The sequence below is a fragment of the Hyaena hyaena genome, unplaced genomic scaffold (genome assembly GCF_003009895.1).
Source record: "Hyaena hyaena isolate Hyena2069 unplaced genomic scaffold, ASM300989v1 scaffold_876, whole genome shotgun sequence".
Classification (NCBI taxonomy): Eukaryota; Metazoa; Chordata; class Mammalia; order Carnivora; family Hyaenidae; genus Hyaena; species Hyaena hyaena.
In genome coordinates this window covers 766,319-782,077 of record NW_024081512.1, presented here as the reverse complement: position 1 = coordinate 782,077, position 15,759 = coordinate 766,319, and the positions used below count along the sequence as shown (strand labels likewise).

The 15,759-nt window shown below is 49.8% G+C and overlaps 1 protein-coding gene and 1 non-coding gene across 2 annotated transcripts; both read left to right on the top strand.

The window, feature by feature from the left end:
• The first annotated feature begins 2,899 nt into the window (after positions 1-2,899).
• Positions 2,900-2,984, top strand: TRNAQ-UUG. Its single transcript has one exon. It is a non-coding gene; the product is annotated as a tRNA-Gln (tRNA).
• A 4,716-nt stretch (positions 2,985-7,700) lies between these two features.
• Positions 7,701-13,022, top strand: PENK (proenkephalin). Its single transcript, XM_039220287.1, has 4 exons — positions 7,701-7,779; positions 7,865-7,921; positions 8,414-8,554; positions 11,741-13,022. The coding sequence occupies exons 2-4, from the start codon at positions 7,883-7,885 to the stop codon at positions 12,401-12,403; spliced, it is 843 nt and encodes a 280-aa protein (XP_039076218.1). The 5' UTR covers positions 7,701-7,779; positions 7,865-7,882; the 3' UTR covers positions 12,404-13,022.
• The last annotated feature ends 2,737 nt before the right edge of the window (positions 13,023-15,759 follow it).

Sequence of the window (15,759 nt, the reverse complement as noted above, 5' to 3'; positions counted from 1 at the left end):
CCCCTGACCCACCCGACCAGAGACTGCCCATGTGGGATCAATCCCCCAATCATGGCTCCTTGCACGCTTGTCTTCACTGACGGGCTCCTTCCTGGGTCCTAGGACTCTCTCTCCTGCTGTTCCAGCTCTGCCCTCCTATGGAGCCCCCAAGTGCCCTAGGCCAGGCACCTCTACTACCTCTTCCTCCCCTAAATTGCTCTGTGACACACAGAAATGTCGAAGATTAATATTCTGTAATATATCCCAAATAAAATAACAATGATGAGATTGTGCTGTCCACAAGTTCTCTTTTTCAGCCTATCTTATTACAACTTTATGAAGCAGCTTGCTACCTACAGCTATAAATTGCTCTATGGTTGTAATTTTTTTCTAATTTTTTTAATGTTTATTTATTTTTGAGAGAAAGAGAGACAGAGCACGTGCAGGGGAGGAGCAGAGAGACAGGGAGACACAGAGTTGGAAGCAGCCTCCAGGCTCTGAGCTGGCAGCACAGAGCCTGACACGGGGTTCGAACTCACGAGCTGCGAGATCGTGATCCGAGCTGAAGTCGGACACTTAACTGACTGAGCCACCGAGGCACCCCTGTGATTGTAATTTTTAATTTGGAGCATTGGATCCAGGTAGATGAGAAAACCTGTTTCCTTCAACCATTATCAAAATACTCACTTGCTTTCATCATTTGAACGCTCCACTAATGCAAACAAGTCACAGCTTCAAAAATGAGAGGCCTCTAACCTGACAATCCAGACACCAAGGAAAAAAACATTTTGCCTCAGAAATTCTTTAGCACAATTAAAAGGGTCATTAATATAAATGAAATATCTAACACGATACCTATACGCATTTTTCACTTCATCCAGGCAACAAATTAATGCAGGTAGTTTTCTTATCCCCACTGTACAGATGAGAAAAATGAGGGTTAGAAATTCACTTTCCCAAGTGTATACATTCAATTGAAAGCATAATGGAAATTCAAATGAGCGTTTTCTGATCCAGAACTCTTAAAAGAAAAATGATTGTTTTCCTTCATAAAATCTTGCACTGTTTTAGTTTCTAGGATCTAAGATACTCACTGGGTTTGCTCCTCCACCAAATGTATTCTCAGAGAAGAGCCTCAGAGTTGGGGGGAAAAAAAGGCATATAGGGGCCCTGGGGAGGCTCAGTTGGCTAAGTGTCCGACTTCGGCTCAGGTCATGATCTCATGGTTCGTGGGTTCGAGCCCCACGTGGGGCTCTGTGCTGACAGCTAGTTCAGAGCCTGGAGCCTGCTTCAGTTTCTATATCTCCCTCTCTCTTTGACCCTCCCATGCTCATTCTCTCTCTCTCTCTCTCTCTCTGTCTCTCTCAGAAATAAATAAAACATTAAAAAAATAAAATAAAATAAATTTTTAAAAAAAGAAAAAGAAAAAAAGACATATATTCCAACCACTTTCTCTCACTTCATTTTGTGCCACACAAAACCTTCTCTGGACTGATTTTCACAAGCATATTAAAATTCTTTTTCTAGGGGCACCTGGGTGGCTCAGGTGGCTATGCATCCAACTCTTGATTTCAGCTCAGGTCATCGTATCACACACAGTTTGTGAGTTCAAGCCCCGCATCAGGCTCTGTGGACAGTGCAGAGCCTGCTTGGGATTTCTGTTTCCCTCTCTCTCTGCCTGTCTCTCTCTCTCTCTCTGTGTCTCACTCTGTCTCTCAAAAATAAATAAATAAACATTAAAAAAATTTCTAACTCTAATATCTGTACAAAACAAAGGAAATATCAAGAGAATAATGATAGAGTTAGAAGTGAATCTGCAGGACTTCAACTCTGTCCTTATATGATTTTATGACAATATTTTAATTTGTTGAATCCATCCCATGAAGATGGGAACCATGGAGGATGTAACTACAAGTAGGGAGGTAGTTTTTTTAAAAATAACTTTGCTGAGTATCCGTCATGCATCAAGCTCTGTGCTGCAGGTTAGATGCAAAGAAATTCCCTCAAGAATTTCAGGTAAATTGGAGCCCTTGCATTTATTCTAGGGATTCATGGTTCCTCAAACCCTATTTTAGAACCTCTCCTCCAGCATTGCCTCGACTGTGGAGATTGTTTCCTTGGTGCATGTTTACACTCACTCATTCATTCCTTCAATTGTCTTTTTTGGCATTCTTTGCAGTCCTCCAGGTGGGATCTGTCATTTGATTCTGGAAACAGCCCAAAGCAAATCAAACTCAGGTTATTAAACAAGGTTTAGGTCCAAAGAGGCAATGCAATTTTCTAGCATGACTCTGAGGGGGCTACCAAATTTCTTCAAGGCAATTCCAAAAATCAATCTTTACAAGTTAAGGTGCTCTGGAATCCTTCAAACATCTGAACTTTTTCAGCCTGCACACAGCCATTGGCTACACTTGGAGCTTCCCAAACAGGGTGCTGTGAATGGTGGGTAGGCCAGCAGATACCACTCTCAATCCATGAGGCAGCCAGGCTGGACGCGGGTCATTGGAGTCTGCAAGCCGGTCACTTCAGACTGAGAACAGCTTCCTCTGGGGCTCCTCTGAAGGCCATCTGATCTGAGCGGAGTCTGACAGCCTGACCCACCCAGACCAGAACCAGAGAGCTGGATGAGGGATGTCCTGAGCTCACAGCAATCCTGCAACGTGGTGTGGAAAGCTAAGACCACGCTACAGCACCTAGACATCACTGAGCAGCCAGTTATCAAGTACATCCTCCTTCTTCTGGACAAGCATGGAGGTGCTAGAGGGCTTTGTTTACCTGTGCCCGAAGAGGGTGCTATCACAACCCAAAGTGAAGCCAGGTTGGAGTGAGAAGGAGGCGATTCGTGAGCAGGGTTCCTGGAAGCAGAACTCCAGACTACCACCCCAAATCTCTACCTTCAAAATATGGGATATGTGGGGGCGCCTGGGTGGCTCAGTCGGTTGAGCGTCTGACTTTGGCTCAGGTCATGATCTCATGGTTCGTGGGTTCGAGCCCCGCATTGGGCTCTGTGCTGACATCTAGCTCAGAGCCTAGAGCCTGCTTTGGATTCTGTATCTTCCTCTCTCTCTGACCCTCCCCTGCTCACGCTGTCTCTCTCTCTCTCGGAAATAAATAAAACACATTAAAAATTAAAAAAAAAAAAGTATGGGAAATGTGTTTCTATGCGGAGGATGTGGTTTTAGTACTTACAAGCCAGCTGCATGGGGTTGGTTGTGCGAGCTCTCAATTCGAGTTTCGAAGTTTCATTTTTAAATCCATGTCTGTGTTCGTAATCATTTTGTATTAGCAAAAGAAGTGGATTACATGTGTCAATGTGGAAAGGGAAATGTTGTTGGATTCTTTGCTTTCGTCATAAATTTTATAATGACCATGAAAATAATTTCTTGCCAATGATAACTAAAGGAACCTGAAGATCCTTCCAATCCAGCGGTCAATCACCCTATTGAGTCTATTCTTAGCTTCAGCCATGATGGAATGACCAGATATATTTATATAATGGAATATAAAGTAGACAATATCAAGTAGACAATGTTGCCTATAATGTAATCTCATCAAAAACATTTAATTTGAATCTAGCAAGACTTAAAATGTAAATTTCAGTTGCTAGAAAATGCAGGAGATAGAGGAACGAGATAAATGACACCACAGGAAGTAATTAAATTTGGGATTATGTTTTCCATTTATTTGGTCTTGAGTGTTTTTCGTGAACATTTTTCAATGCTCTCTGTTAAGGCTCTGTACCTCTTTTGTAAGATTTATTCTAAAAAATGTCTATTCTTTATTAATGTTATAAAGAATACCTTGCTTAAAATTAAATTTTCTGTTCCTTATTGGAGGAAGAAATAAAATTAAGATTCAGATTCCTGGAAGAAAAAAAAAGAATCCATATATTGGTTAGATCCCCAGCTATATCTTCTTTTAATCTAATGAGTCATCATGTGACTTGCTTTATTCATGATCTAATTACCTAAGCTTAGTATGAAAATTTATTTTCTTGTGTCTGAGAGCTGAAGGCCTAATTTAGGAACTCTATTTCAATTCCAAGTTTACACATATGTACACATTACATTTGATGTGCTGAGTTTAGTTTCCCTTGTTTTTACTGTTGTTCACTCCTCCCCCCTCCCCCTCCCCTTCCCGCTTTCTCTTTCTGAAGCATTGACACATTACCTATTATTTAAACTCATTCTTAGGCAACTGTGCACCAAATTAGTTTTTCTGCTAAGAGGTTTGTTTTGTTTCCTGGATTTTTCAGAGTGAGAATGTACCAGACTCATTTTCCTTGAAATGGGGATCTATCACACCCTAAAAGCATGCTTTCTAGTCAATCCCACTTAGAGACCGTCTGTGACCCATGTTCTGAGCCAGCCTGAAGACGACTGCCTTCACAGGGGTCCTTCAGGGTAATGTGCCTAGCTCACAGAATCCTAGCTTTCAAAGCCTACACTTTAGATTGTAATGGAAAACAGGCAAGTTTACCCTGCCTCTGGCAGGGCTCCAAACATCTGAAATGTTAGAACGTGGTGTTTTTATGCTGCAGCATTACACGATCCCTGAAGTGCGAAACTGCCGTGTGCCTGCTGGTTAGAGATTGAGCAGCAAAGAGGTAGCAAGTTCCATAATAAAATATCTGTATCTGGGTGGCAGGAAGCGGGGCCGGGGGAGAACAGGCACTTGAAAGATAGCATTCGATTTAGGCATCTTCCATCCCAGAAATGATGAAAGAGAATATCGCAAAGACTTTTAAAATCCCTCTACAGCAGCCAGAGCACCACTCAGCATCAAGGTTTTACAAACCACTTTCTTTTTGATCTTTGGAGTAAATCCCTTTTGTCTACGGTTTGGGACCCTAGGATCAGAAGAAGGAGATATTTTGATCCTGACATGGAAATCAGAATTCTCTGGATTAAACACCTTAAGAGAAGATTCCTTTCCCTTGGTTGAGTCTGATTTCCAGAACAGTCTTTTCTCAGGAGGGAACAGCAATATCTATTAGTTCTTCAAAATATTTACAGGATCATGGAAAGATGAATTCCTTGCAGCCCACTGCCGTGAGTGAAATATAAAGGAATGAATTTTAAAAAATGCGTGTCCTTAGCCTCCAAGGGCACACGGGGGAGGGGATGGAAGAGCTCATCCCTGGCACCTGCCAACGGTATCAACCCTTGACCATGTCCCTCACCCCTCCAGTCACACAGCATGTTTATTCAGCACCCGCAGTATCCCAAACACTGGACAGGCACTTAGTACCCTTGACTGCACCTGGGGGCAGCCCTCTCTTTACCCTTCTCTTCTCTTTCCTGATATTTTTTTAAAAGTTTATTTTGAGAGAGAGAGAGAGAGAGAGAGTACAAGCAGGGTAGGGGCAGAGAGAGGAGAGAGAAAAATCCCAAGCAGGCTTCATGCCGTCAGCACAGAGCCCCCATGCGGGCTTGAACTCACCAACCATGAGATCATGACCTGAGCCAAAATCAAGAATCGGATGCTTCACTGACCGAGCCACAAAGAGAAACTAACTCAGAGTCGACATTCATTGTTCCAACAGAAACAAACCAAACCCGGGGTAGATGCCAGGAAGGAGCTCTCCCCGGAAAGCTTGGGCAGAACCTGGTTTTGCCACTGTCTGGGCCAGTCACTCGGATGCCACTTGCACGCTCCGGGGCTCAGCGTTTCCCATCTATAAAATGAGGGTTGGAATAAATTACCCCCCAGACTCCTTTCAACCTTCAGCTTCTATAGTTTCCAAGATTCTAAGGAGTTTTTCCGTGTCAGGCACCGTGAGTCCTGAGGAAGCCACACTGGGTGCCGTCGTCTCCCACCCCCCCCCAACATTTCTCAGCCTCTGGCCCCTGATCGTGTATTTAAACTTCTTCGGCCACGCTACGTGTACCAGGGCTCAGATACAGCGAGTTCTCCTTCCTCTACGGCAGGATTTGCTCATGCACTCGTTTTGCACGAGCTACAAAGCCCAGGCAACGGGGCGAAATCTCATTTACAAATGTAAGCTCTCCTCTCTGGTCGGAGAGAGAGAGTCAGTAGCCAGAGATGACTCTATCAGCCCCCTGATGGGAAGGGCCCAAAGTGTCCAAGAGGCGTGTGATGCTTTCCGGGCAAGATGTCAACGCCGGCTTCTCAGGGCTACGCGCCCCGCCGCTATTATGTCCAGGTCCCCAAGTGCAGAGCTGCCCCTGCCCGGAAGGCAGGCCGTGCACGCCCCGCGGCGCTGCGGTCACCCAGGGTGAGGGTCCTGAAGCGGCCCGGGAGGCCGGGTCCCTGCGCTCGCAAACCTCCGCAGGAGAGCGCTGCCCTCTAGCGACCGAAGTGGGGGATGCAGCGCGGCCCGAGCCTCCCCTGGGCACCTGCGAAGGCTGAGGTTGCGGCCGTGCGTGTGGCTGGGAAAGACCGGAGGCGCTGGCGCTCGCTCTCTGTGTCTCTCTGTCTCTCTCTCTGTCTCTGTCTCTCGGCTCTGGGACAGTCTGTGGTCTCCCTCTAGGGCCAGGACAGATAGATACGTGGATGGATAAATAAACAATAGATGTACGATGGGGTGTGATCGACAAACCCGCAGGTGGATGGGTGACAGATGTCAGATGCGTAGATGCACGTTTCCAGGGCTTGCTATGGGTCAGACACAGGCTAAACGCTTTCGCGCATCATTCCACTTGCGTCTCTGCGGGACCCCGCGAATGCACATTACTTCTTGCTCCTATTTGCCAAAGGAGGAAAGTGAGGCCTTACGTAAAGTGAACGACTGGCTTCTTGGCAATCTTCCGCAGAACCAGGAGGTGGCGGGGTGCGCGCCTCGACCCCCAGCCCGGACCCCGCCGGGCGCTTGGCCGGGCCCCTGGCCGACGGACGTGCGCCCCCGAGCCCCGGACGCCCGGCGTACCGCGTCCCTCACCGCGCCCTCGCGGGTCCCGGCACGCTGGCCTCACGCCCGCCCTGCACCCCCTCTCACTCGTCAGACACCCCGCGAACCCCCGGGGCAGAGCGCCAGGGAAAGCGTGTCCGGCTTGGCAGCCGCGCTGGGGAGCCGCTGCTGCGCGGCTGCCCGTCCCTAGGGCGACCCCTGCTCCCGTCCCTAGAAGGACGCCGGCCCAGTCCACGTTTGGAAAGTGGTCTCCCGAACGGAAAGGGGAAAGCGATCCCGAGCTTTTTTAAGATGCCTAATAAGTTTCCATCTTTCTTTACTTTAACCCTTCGACGAGGCGCCGGACGCGGTTAGACCACCGCGGGAGGTGGGTCCAGACAGGTGCATAAGTGACATTCGGGACGGCCGCGCTGGGCCCCCACCGCGACCACGCTGCGCCCCAAGGGGAGGCGGGGCGAGGGCAGGTTCACCAGCACATTCCAGAAATCTAAGTCTGCCCCCCAGGCCCCCCCGACGCCTCCCCTTGGCTCTGATCTTGGAGCCCGCACCCCCAGGGCGTGCGATTTCAGTGACCTCACTCGGGGGGGACTTGATGTCATCGCGCTCCCTCTGCACACCCTCGCCGCCTCTGCGCGCCAGCCGGCCGCGAGCCGAGCCGCCGCGCGCCCCCCGCCCCCGCCCCGGGCCGCGTGCCGGGCCGGCCGGACCCCGCCCCCGAGGGCGTCGGCGCGGGGCTGGCGTAGGGCCTGCGTCAGCCGCAGCCCGCCGGCGATTGGGGCGCGCTCGCCTCCCCGGCTCGGGGGCTAATTATAAAGTGACTCCCGCCGCCGCCAGCCCCGGGACAGCCGGGCCGGGCGAGGCAGGCGCGCCGAGCCCCGCAGTGCAGCCCGCGGCCCCGCGGCGACGCCGACCGACCGAGGCCCGCGACGGTGAGGCCCGCGCCCCCCCCCCCCGCCCCGGCCGCTGCGCCCCGACCGCGCCCGGCCCGCACCTGCCTTGTCCTCTCCCTTCCAGAGCAGCGCTTGGGACCCGATGTCGCCGACCAGCCTGCGCCATCCGCGCGGCGCCAACGTGAGTGAACTTGGCCGAACGGCGCCCTGGCTGCGTGCGTTGGCCACCGTCCGCCCGCTTGAGCCTCCTCGGCGCTTTCATGCATCGCATGGGGTGCCCCCAACTTTCTTCGGGGGCCTGTCTGTGACCCTGGTGAATGTCGTCCTGCCCCTCCCTCCCCCTCCGCCCCAAGGCTCCCGTTCTTTTGCGTTCGGTCTTGGCAGGTGGGTGTTCTCTCCAGAATCCTCCTTGGGCAGCGGAAGCCCCAAAGCGAGCGAGTGCCCCGGGCATCCCCGGGCTCGGGGTGGCAGTGCCAGCCTGGGGGCCGCGAGGCCGTCTGGCCGCGGGCTTCCAAGCGTGGCGTCGGCCGGCGGGCGGGGGGAGCCCAGGACGGCGCGTCCCTGCGGCCTCCGGCTCGACAGCCGCCCGCGGGGACTGTGCCGGCGCCGGGCCCCTGCAGAAGGCCCGCTCTGCGGCCGGCAGGCTCCGAGTCCGCGTCCCTTCCCCCCGCAGCGCATGGCGCGGCTCCTGAGACTCTGCGCCGGGCTGCTGGCGCTCGGGCCCGGGCTCCTGGCCACCGTGACGGCGGACTGCGGCCACGACTGCGCGACGTGCAGCTACCGCCTGGCGCGCCCGGCCGACCTCAACCCCCTGGTGAGTGCTCGCGAGGCGGCCGCCGGGGCCGGGGGGCCGCGGACAGCCGGGCCTGCGGACTCGGGGCGCCTCCCCGGGCCCCGCGGGTGACGCAGGGGCCCGACTGTTCCCTGCACGCCGACGAAAGTCCCGCTCGAGCGCTCGGCTTGGCGACCCGCGACCATCTAGGGACCGATAACAAACCGAGTTCGCTTTACCCCCTGGGGATACAGGAGGCCGAGACGCGCGCCCTTCGGCATCTCGGAGAGCAGTAGGCTGTGGCCCCACCTGCCCCGAGACGGTGTTCAGTCACCCCGGCTCCTAACACGTCCCACGAGGGCCCCCTTCCACACAGCCCATCCCCCCTGCAAATATTGTCATGGTTTTTAAGTGACCTTTCGTTGTCTTTGTGCGAGTTTCATTTCTCCAGCCCTTTCAGCTTCAGTTCCGTCAAGCCCCTCCCCCTCACCTGCGGGTGGGAGACGGCAAAGGGTTGGGGTGGGAGACGGTAGACAGGGCTGCAGGGGAAGGGAGACAAAGAGGCCAGCGCGACCTTCGGGCAGGTGACCCGGGATGCAACTTCTGTCTGCCCTTGAATGTACTTTTGTAATACCTGCTAAGACAACAGCTTGATTTGGCTGTGGAAAAGGCACAGGAGAGGTGGCCCGTGTCCAAAGAGGTGACAAGGATGCAAAGATAAACTACGGGACAGGAGCCGAAGGTTAGGGGGAAGAGAAGCTGAGGACAAAAACAAAAAACAAAACAAAAAACCCTCTCGTTCTAATCATAGTCCCTGTGCTCTCAGATCAGCCCTGGTGCTCTGCTGGAGCACTCTCCGAATTTGGGGTGCAGGAAGCGTCATCCTAACCAGCTCCGCCAGAGATCCCTTCGCACTGTCTTCTCGGTTTGTTGAAATTCCGTGATGACTTAAAAGGCTCAGTAGAAATAATGTATTAACCCGAGGAGTTAAGTTCCTCATTTGAGCCCTTAAAGAAATGCTGTGCTGTAGACGTATAAAACAGGGATGAAAATTAAGGAGCGGATTCCAGAAAACCCAAGGTGTAGGGTTCAGGTGAAATGTGTGCTTGTTTCATTTGAGGTACCCGACCCAAAACCTTCAATATGGGCGGGTCCCAGCATGGCCTTAATGCGAAGACACGTAGTAGGGCGTTGTATTTAACAATGATAAAATGCTGCATCTTAAACAGACACAACAATCCCCTTCGTCTGCCTTTTGTCTTTCTGATTTGTTCAGCTGACTGGTTTTGGGGCTTACTAGTAGGGTGGTAATTTTCTCTGTGACAAAAGGCTTTGTTAGTGGCTCTGTTGGCATTTACAACAGTTCTGGAATTGCAGCTTGGATCCAGAAGACATATGGGAAATGGGGTAGCCTGACTATGTAGAATCAGCGTAACAGATATTGAGCCTCTACCATATGAAAAGCACTTGTGCTTGCTTGTCCTGTAATGGATGCAAAGCTAAGCACGCATGTCATGGTCGCTGTCCAGGTTAAGTGTACCGTCTAATATGATCCTGACCATCGAGCACAGAGCATGGTAAATACCACCCCAAAATGCATAGACATGTATAGGAACTGATAGATTAACATCACTTCTTTAGTATGAGTGGGGTTTTTTTCTGATTATTTGTCATCATTTCTTGTTGAAATAATCCAACATTAAAAAGCCTGCTGGTGATGGTATACAAAATGTTTAGCAAAGAGAGCATTCCTTTTAGAATGGAAATGTTATTGACCCTTGAACATCTTACGTTTTTAATGATGTTTTTGTTTCTTACTCAGATATGAAGAATAACACAGGATCATTTTAACTGCGTCATCTTGAGAGTTTATAGATGAATGTATTTAATCTTCTTAGACACAAAGCTTAAATAATGATTAGGAGCTGGTGAAAGGACTCTAAGGAATTTTGCTGCACTGAGAAATCGCTTTCTTGCATGGTGAAAGTAACCTGTGTGTGTTTTATACAAATTAATATACCAATATATTTTTAAATACCAAGACAGGGCCTGGTTTTTCTAAATCAAAGGTCTGTAACCTGGGTTCCATAAGTAGACTTCAGGCAGCTATCGAAAGCCCTGAAATGCCCAGAACTATTGTATAGACTTTATAAATGTTCATGCAATATTAATTCCCTTTTTATCATACCCAAGTGATCTATTGACTGGAAGATAATCTTAAGATTATTAGAACATATAGCCTAAATCTTATAATCGTTAAAATTTAATTATTACATAATAACAAGAAGGAATTATATACAGATCACTCCTCATTCCCATTTTATCAAATAATCTGATTTCCATTGGGAGGAAAAAACTTCTCTGTACACCAGTAACTGTTAAGAAACACGAATCATGTGTGAACGTCTGCATATGTATAGTTTCATAGCAGACCTTGTCATAACAAAGATTTTGTTCAGGATGATTAAATCTGTTTTAACCAACCGAGTGGGCAAAAAACAAACATCTCCACATTCAGCAAATCAATATGTCATATCCAAATAATTCCTAGACTTAAACTGAGTTTTAGAATGTCTTTCTTTTCCAGCGTACTCTGAAATTGCTCCTTTTCTTTAAAGAATGAAAATGTTTGCAGGAATACTAAGTGCCATTCCAGGTAGAATAGTAACACAATAACGTCAACAAACCTGATATTATTAATATTGATCATATCTGCAAGACAAGAAGATAAAAGGAATCTGGGAGTGATGTTCCCACTTAGGTAAAGAGAAGTTTCTCCCTTTTGCTCAGAAAAAGTTCAAACAAAATGCAATCACAGTGGAAGGTTATGCGGTAAAATTAGATTGTGCGGGCAGCCAGTCTAGGTAAAATTGGGGTGGAAAAAAAGTCTCTTTCGATACTGAAATGGCCTGGTAGCTACAATCTGTTCAAATTCAAAGAAAAATTCTAATTTGACTCCGCGAATTATCCACAGTGATTCCATTTTCCTTTAATTTAGGCTAATTCCCTGGTGGCCTAGTGGTTAGGATTCGATGCTTTCACCATTTTCCTTTGATTTACCTGTTCAGAATATTGAAAATGGAAATCACCTCATTAAATGAGAGTTTCCATGGGGAAGAACGCTTCACACACACACACACACACACACACACACACACACACACACAGTGTTTACCTAATGAAACCAGAAAAGCCTCTTTGTATCACTAAATGGGATTCCTTTCCCAGGCTTGCACACTGGAATGTGAAGGGAAACTGCCCTCTCTCAAAACCTGGGAAACTTGCAAGGAGCTTCTGCAACTGTCCCAGCTGGAGCTGCCTCAAGATGGCACCAGCGCCCTCAGAGAGAGCAGCAAGCCGGAGGAGGGCCACGCGCTAGCCAAAAAATATGGCGGCTTCATGAAAAGGTATGGAGGCTTCATGAAGAAAATGGATGAGCTCTACCCCCAGGAGCCAGAAGAAGAGGCAAATGCAGGGGAAATCCTTGCCAAGAGATACGGGGGCTTCATGAAGAAGGACGCAGAGGAGGAAGACACCCTGGCCAATTCTTCAGACCTGCTGAAAGAGCTGCTGGGAACGGGGGACAACCGAGAGAGCGGCCACCACCAAGAGGGAAGTGATGATGATGAAGTGAGCAAGAGGTACGGGGGCTTCATGAGAGCCTTGAAGAGAAGCCCCCAACTGGAAGAAGAAGCCAAGGAGCTGCAGAAGCGGTATGGGGGCTTCATGAGAAGAGTCGGCCGTCCCGAGTGGTGGATGGACTACCAGAAAAGGTATGGGGGCTTCCTCAAGCGCTTTGCCGACTCTCTGCCGTCTGACGAAGAAGGAGAAAGCTACTCCAAGGAAGTTCCTGAGATGGAGAAGAGATATGGAGGATTTATGAGATTTTAACCCCCTTTCCGGCCGATGACCCCCGGCCCAGCAAGCCTCCCTCTGCACCCCCCCCCAAACACCCCCCGGTCAATCGTATTTCATTATCGCGCACTGCTTGCATTGTACAGTGGACTTGATTGTCTGGGTAACTAACCACACAACCAGAGAGCGCTCACTTCAGGTTCTCTGTTCTCTTGACAGTGTTTATGCTCAGTATTGGCCGATTGGAGCTGTGTCGTTTTCAGGCTAAAATAGTTGTTGTTCCTTTGTCCTTCATTTTTGACAAAATGCCAGTAAATGCTTACTTGTAAATAGATACAATAAACCCATTACCCCAACTGCATGACATTCGTGTAAGTTTCTTCTTCCCCCAAGGTCCTCATTTGCCTTCTGGTTTCCACGGTAAATCCTAAAGTTGAAGACTCTGAGGCCATCTGCTTTTGACAGACTCACCGCTGGCTGCCTCTTCCAACAGCTGAGGCTGCCAAACCATTTTTTCATTTAAATTCCTGACATGTAAAATCTTAGATGAGTAAACACATTGAGCAAAATACAATGTATATCCACTCTCGTTTCTGGAAATCAGATACAGGACGAAAAGCCAAAACCTAATAAAGAAATTAGCGACGCCCTCATATATAAGGAGATCTGCCTTTATGTCCAGATGTGTGTGTCTGTTTTCTTCAGCAAAGTATTTTAGAAGTTAATTAAGAAATTAAAGATAATTTAGTCCCATTTCACACATGCAGATGAAGCCCTCTGGTTAAATAGTTGAACCAAAGCCGCCCAGCAGTGGAAGGACAGAAGTAGAATTAAGATCCCAAACGTCTTGCTCGCAAGCAATGTCCTTTGCATTCCAGCGCCCTGTCCCTTGCTCAGGTCACTACCAAGAACTGGAAGAACTCGGGACTGTATCTTTTTCACTATTGTGTATCCTTACACCACAACAGTGCTGGGTTCTCCAATCTCTGACAAATGGACATATGCATGAGTAAAGGGATGAGTGAAGGCATTTGGTGATCAAATCATTAGAAAAGGTATTACGGATGTTAGAAGGCAGATTATCCCGCAAGAAGCTTATGGCTAGTTCATATCAATTAAACCACTGGGGGCAACATTCAACGACAAATGTAGGAACAAACGTAGCATTCCTTCCTTCTTTCTAATTGAAACTACCTAGAACTAAACTCCCATCCACGAAGTCATTTCTCCAGCACCCTCACCCAACCTCTCTTTTGGGTTCCTCCCCCCCAAATTCAGAGTTTAGCAACTCAGAAAAGTAGAGGAAGAGTCTGCCCTACAGCCCACCATCGTGCAAGCCTATGTGCTCCGTTCTGATGAGGCAGCCCCGCTGTCCTGGGGGTCTGTCCCTGAGTCCAGCCCCTCTGGGGTCCCTGGGTCATCCCCTTGGCCATACACTGTAAGAAGACTCCTCTGATCAGTGCAAGGGGTCGCAGGCCAACAGCACTCACAGAGCCACACAGCTTCCTATCTTCCTGGTCCCTGGCAAACTAACTTTTGCTTCTGGGTGAGAGCCCTCTCCTTTCTGAACTAGAAATGGAAGTAATGTAAGGGCTTGGAGCAGATCAGGAAGAAGGGGAGAAACAGCAGCTGGCCCTTGGAAACCAGTGTCCTGAGCAAAAAGGGGCAGTGAGGCTCTAACACATCAGAGATATCACATCTCCATTCGGCCTTAGACAATTGTTTCCCTGGGAAATGCCAGCCCCATGTTGCCAGACTTTTCCAAAGAAACCTAAAACCCAGACTGTCGTGGTAATAACCCAGGTTTTAAATTCTCTCCCCCAGAGCAAATGATTCCCAAACCCTGGAAACAGGAATCCAGCCTACACCCTAGAGATGGCAAGAGGAAAATGCCCTTGACCCTCCCTGATAAGATCGTAACACAGTTACGACCTTATAATAATACAATATGTGTAACACACCCCTCATCCAATAAGGTTTGAGAAAATAACACAAATTTCACAATCAAAGCAATACACTATATTTTTTCAAATCGAGCACGGTTCTTTTAGGTAGGAGCCCTTTCTTCTCTGGTTTGGGGTAGCCGTGTAGACCGGGCCAAAATCCTCAGGTGGTCAACGGACTTGTCGCCTCGTTTGCCACCTGTCACTTTGCTACGGGTCCAGCAATGCCTGGGGTGGGACAGCAATGTCCTCCCCTCCTCACGCCTGGCGGAAAGTGTGGATCCCAGAAGATGTGCCCCAAACGTTTAGGGAGGGAGAGAACAGACAAAAGGGACCTGGAAACGGTTAAAGAAGAAGACGGTCAACCCCGAGGGCTCCTTCTATCCAGCTGTCCGCTCCTGCATAAAAGGTCAAATGAAGTCAAGCTTCATAGCAAGTATGGTAAGTATCGAGGAAATGGGACTCAAGGGGTGCTGTACAGCTTCTTCTCGGGTCCCCAAATAGTCCCCACGTGTCTGGCCTGCGGTCTGAAATCCATCATTAGAATTTTGCGCCTTTAATTCTTAAAGGTTTTGATTTACAAGAATGTCCTAATTCCGAGGAGCCTTTTCCTGAGTCACTGGGGATGTTTTAAAGGCAGATACCTGGGCTGTGACTGAGGCCCTCCGCACAGGTGTTCGGGGATCCGTAAACACGGGGGCAGGGCGGGGGGTGGGGGGGGACTGGGGCTCTCGCCCTGGCCTTCTCCAGGACTGGGCGCTCTCTCTCACCAGGGCCACCCCGGGGTCAGGGGCTCCGGCACCCAGGCCTCTTGGGGCGGGGGGGGGGGGGGGCGGTCTAATCGGAGCCTGAGAAAACCCCACCAGAATGTTTTCTCTCCCGGGTCCGTGTCCCATGAAGCAGGAGGGATCGCTGAGCCCCTCATACTCATCTTCACTTCCTCAGTTTTCCGCTGTGAACATGTAAAACCTGTGTAAGGAGAATGTTCTCAGGAGATGAAAAGAGGGCGTGGAGCTTTGACTACTAGGAAACTCCGACTACTGGGAAACTCCGACTACTGGGAAACTCCGACTACTGGGAAACTCCGACTACTGGGATGTGCAGGGCTTTTCCCCGGAAGTGTGCGTGTGTGCGTCCATTCCGCAAGCGGGAAGACGCGGGGAGAGCCCGCCAGGCTGAGCCGACAGTGCGTGCGGCGCCCCCTCCCGGGAGCGCGTGGTCGCTGCAGGCACAGGACTAAGGAGGCCCTCAGGGCTTCCGTGCGGGTCTTGATGCCGCAGCAAACAATTCAAGGTTGAGAGCAGGTAAGCGGCAACGTAAGCTGGTTCAACCTCCCCCTCTGCCTGCCTCCCTCCCCCCTCCCTCCCTCCCTCCCTCCCCCTTTCCTTCCTCCCTCCCCCCTCCTTACTCCCTCCCTTCCTCTCCCCTCCTTCCTCCCTCCCTCCTCCC

Coding starts and splice junctions, on each gene's coding strand:
- PENK (XM_039220287.1), top strand. CDS start 7,883: ATGTCGCCGACCAGCCTGCGCCATCCGCGCGGCGCCAAC. Junction 7,922..8,413: donor GCCATCCGCGCGGCGCCAAC/GTGAGTGAACTT, acceptor TTCCCCCCGCAG/CGCATGGCGCGGCTCCTGAG. Junction 8,555..11,740: donor CGGCCGACCTCAACCCCCTG/GTGAGTGCTCGC, acceptor TTCCTTTCCCAG/GCTTGCACACTGGAATGTGA.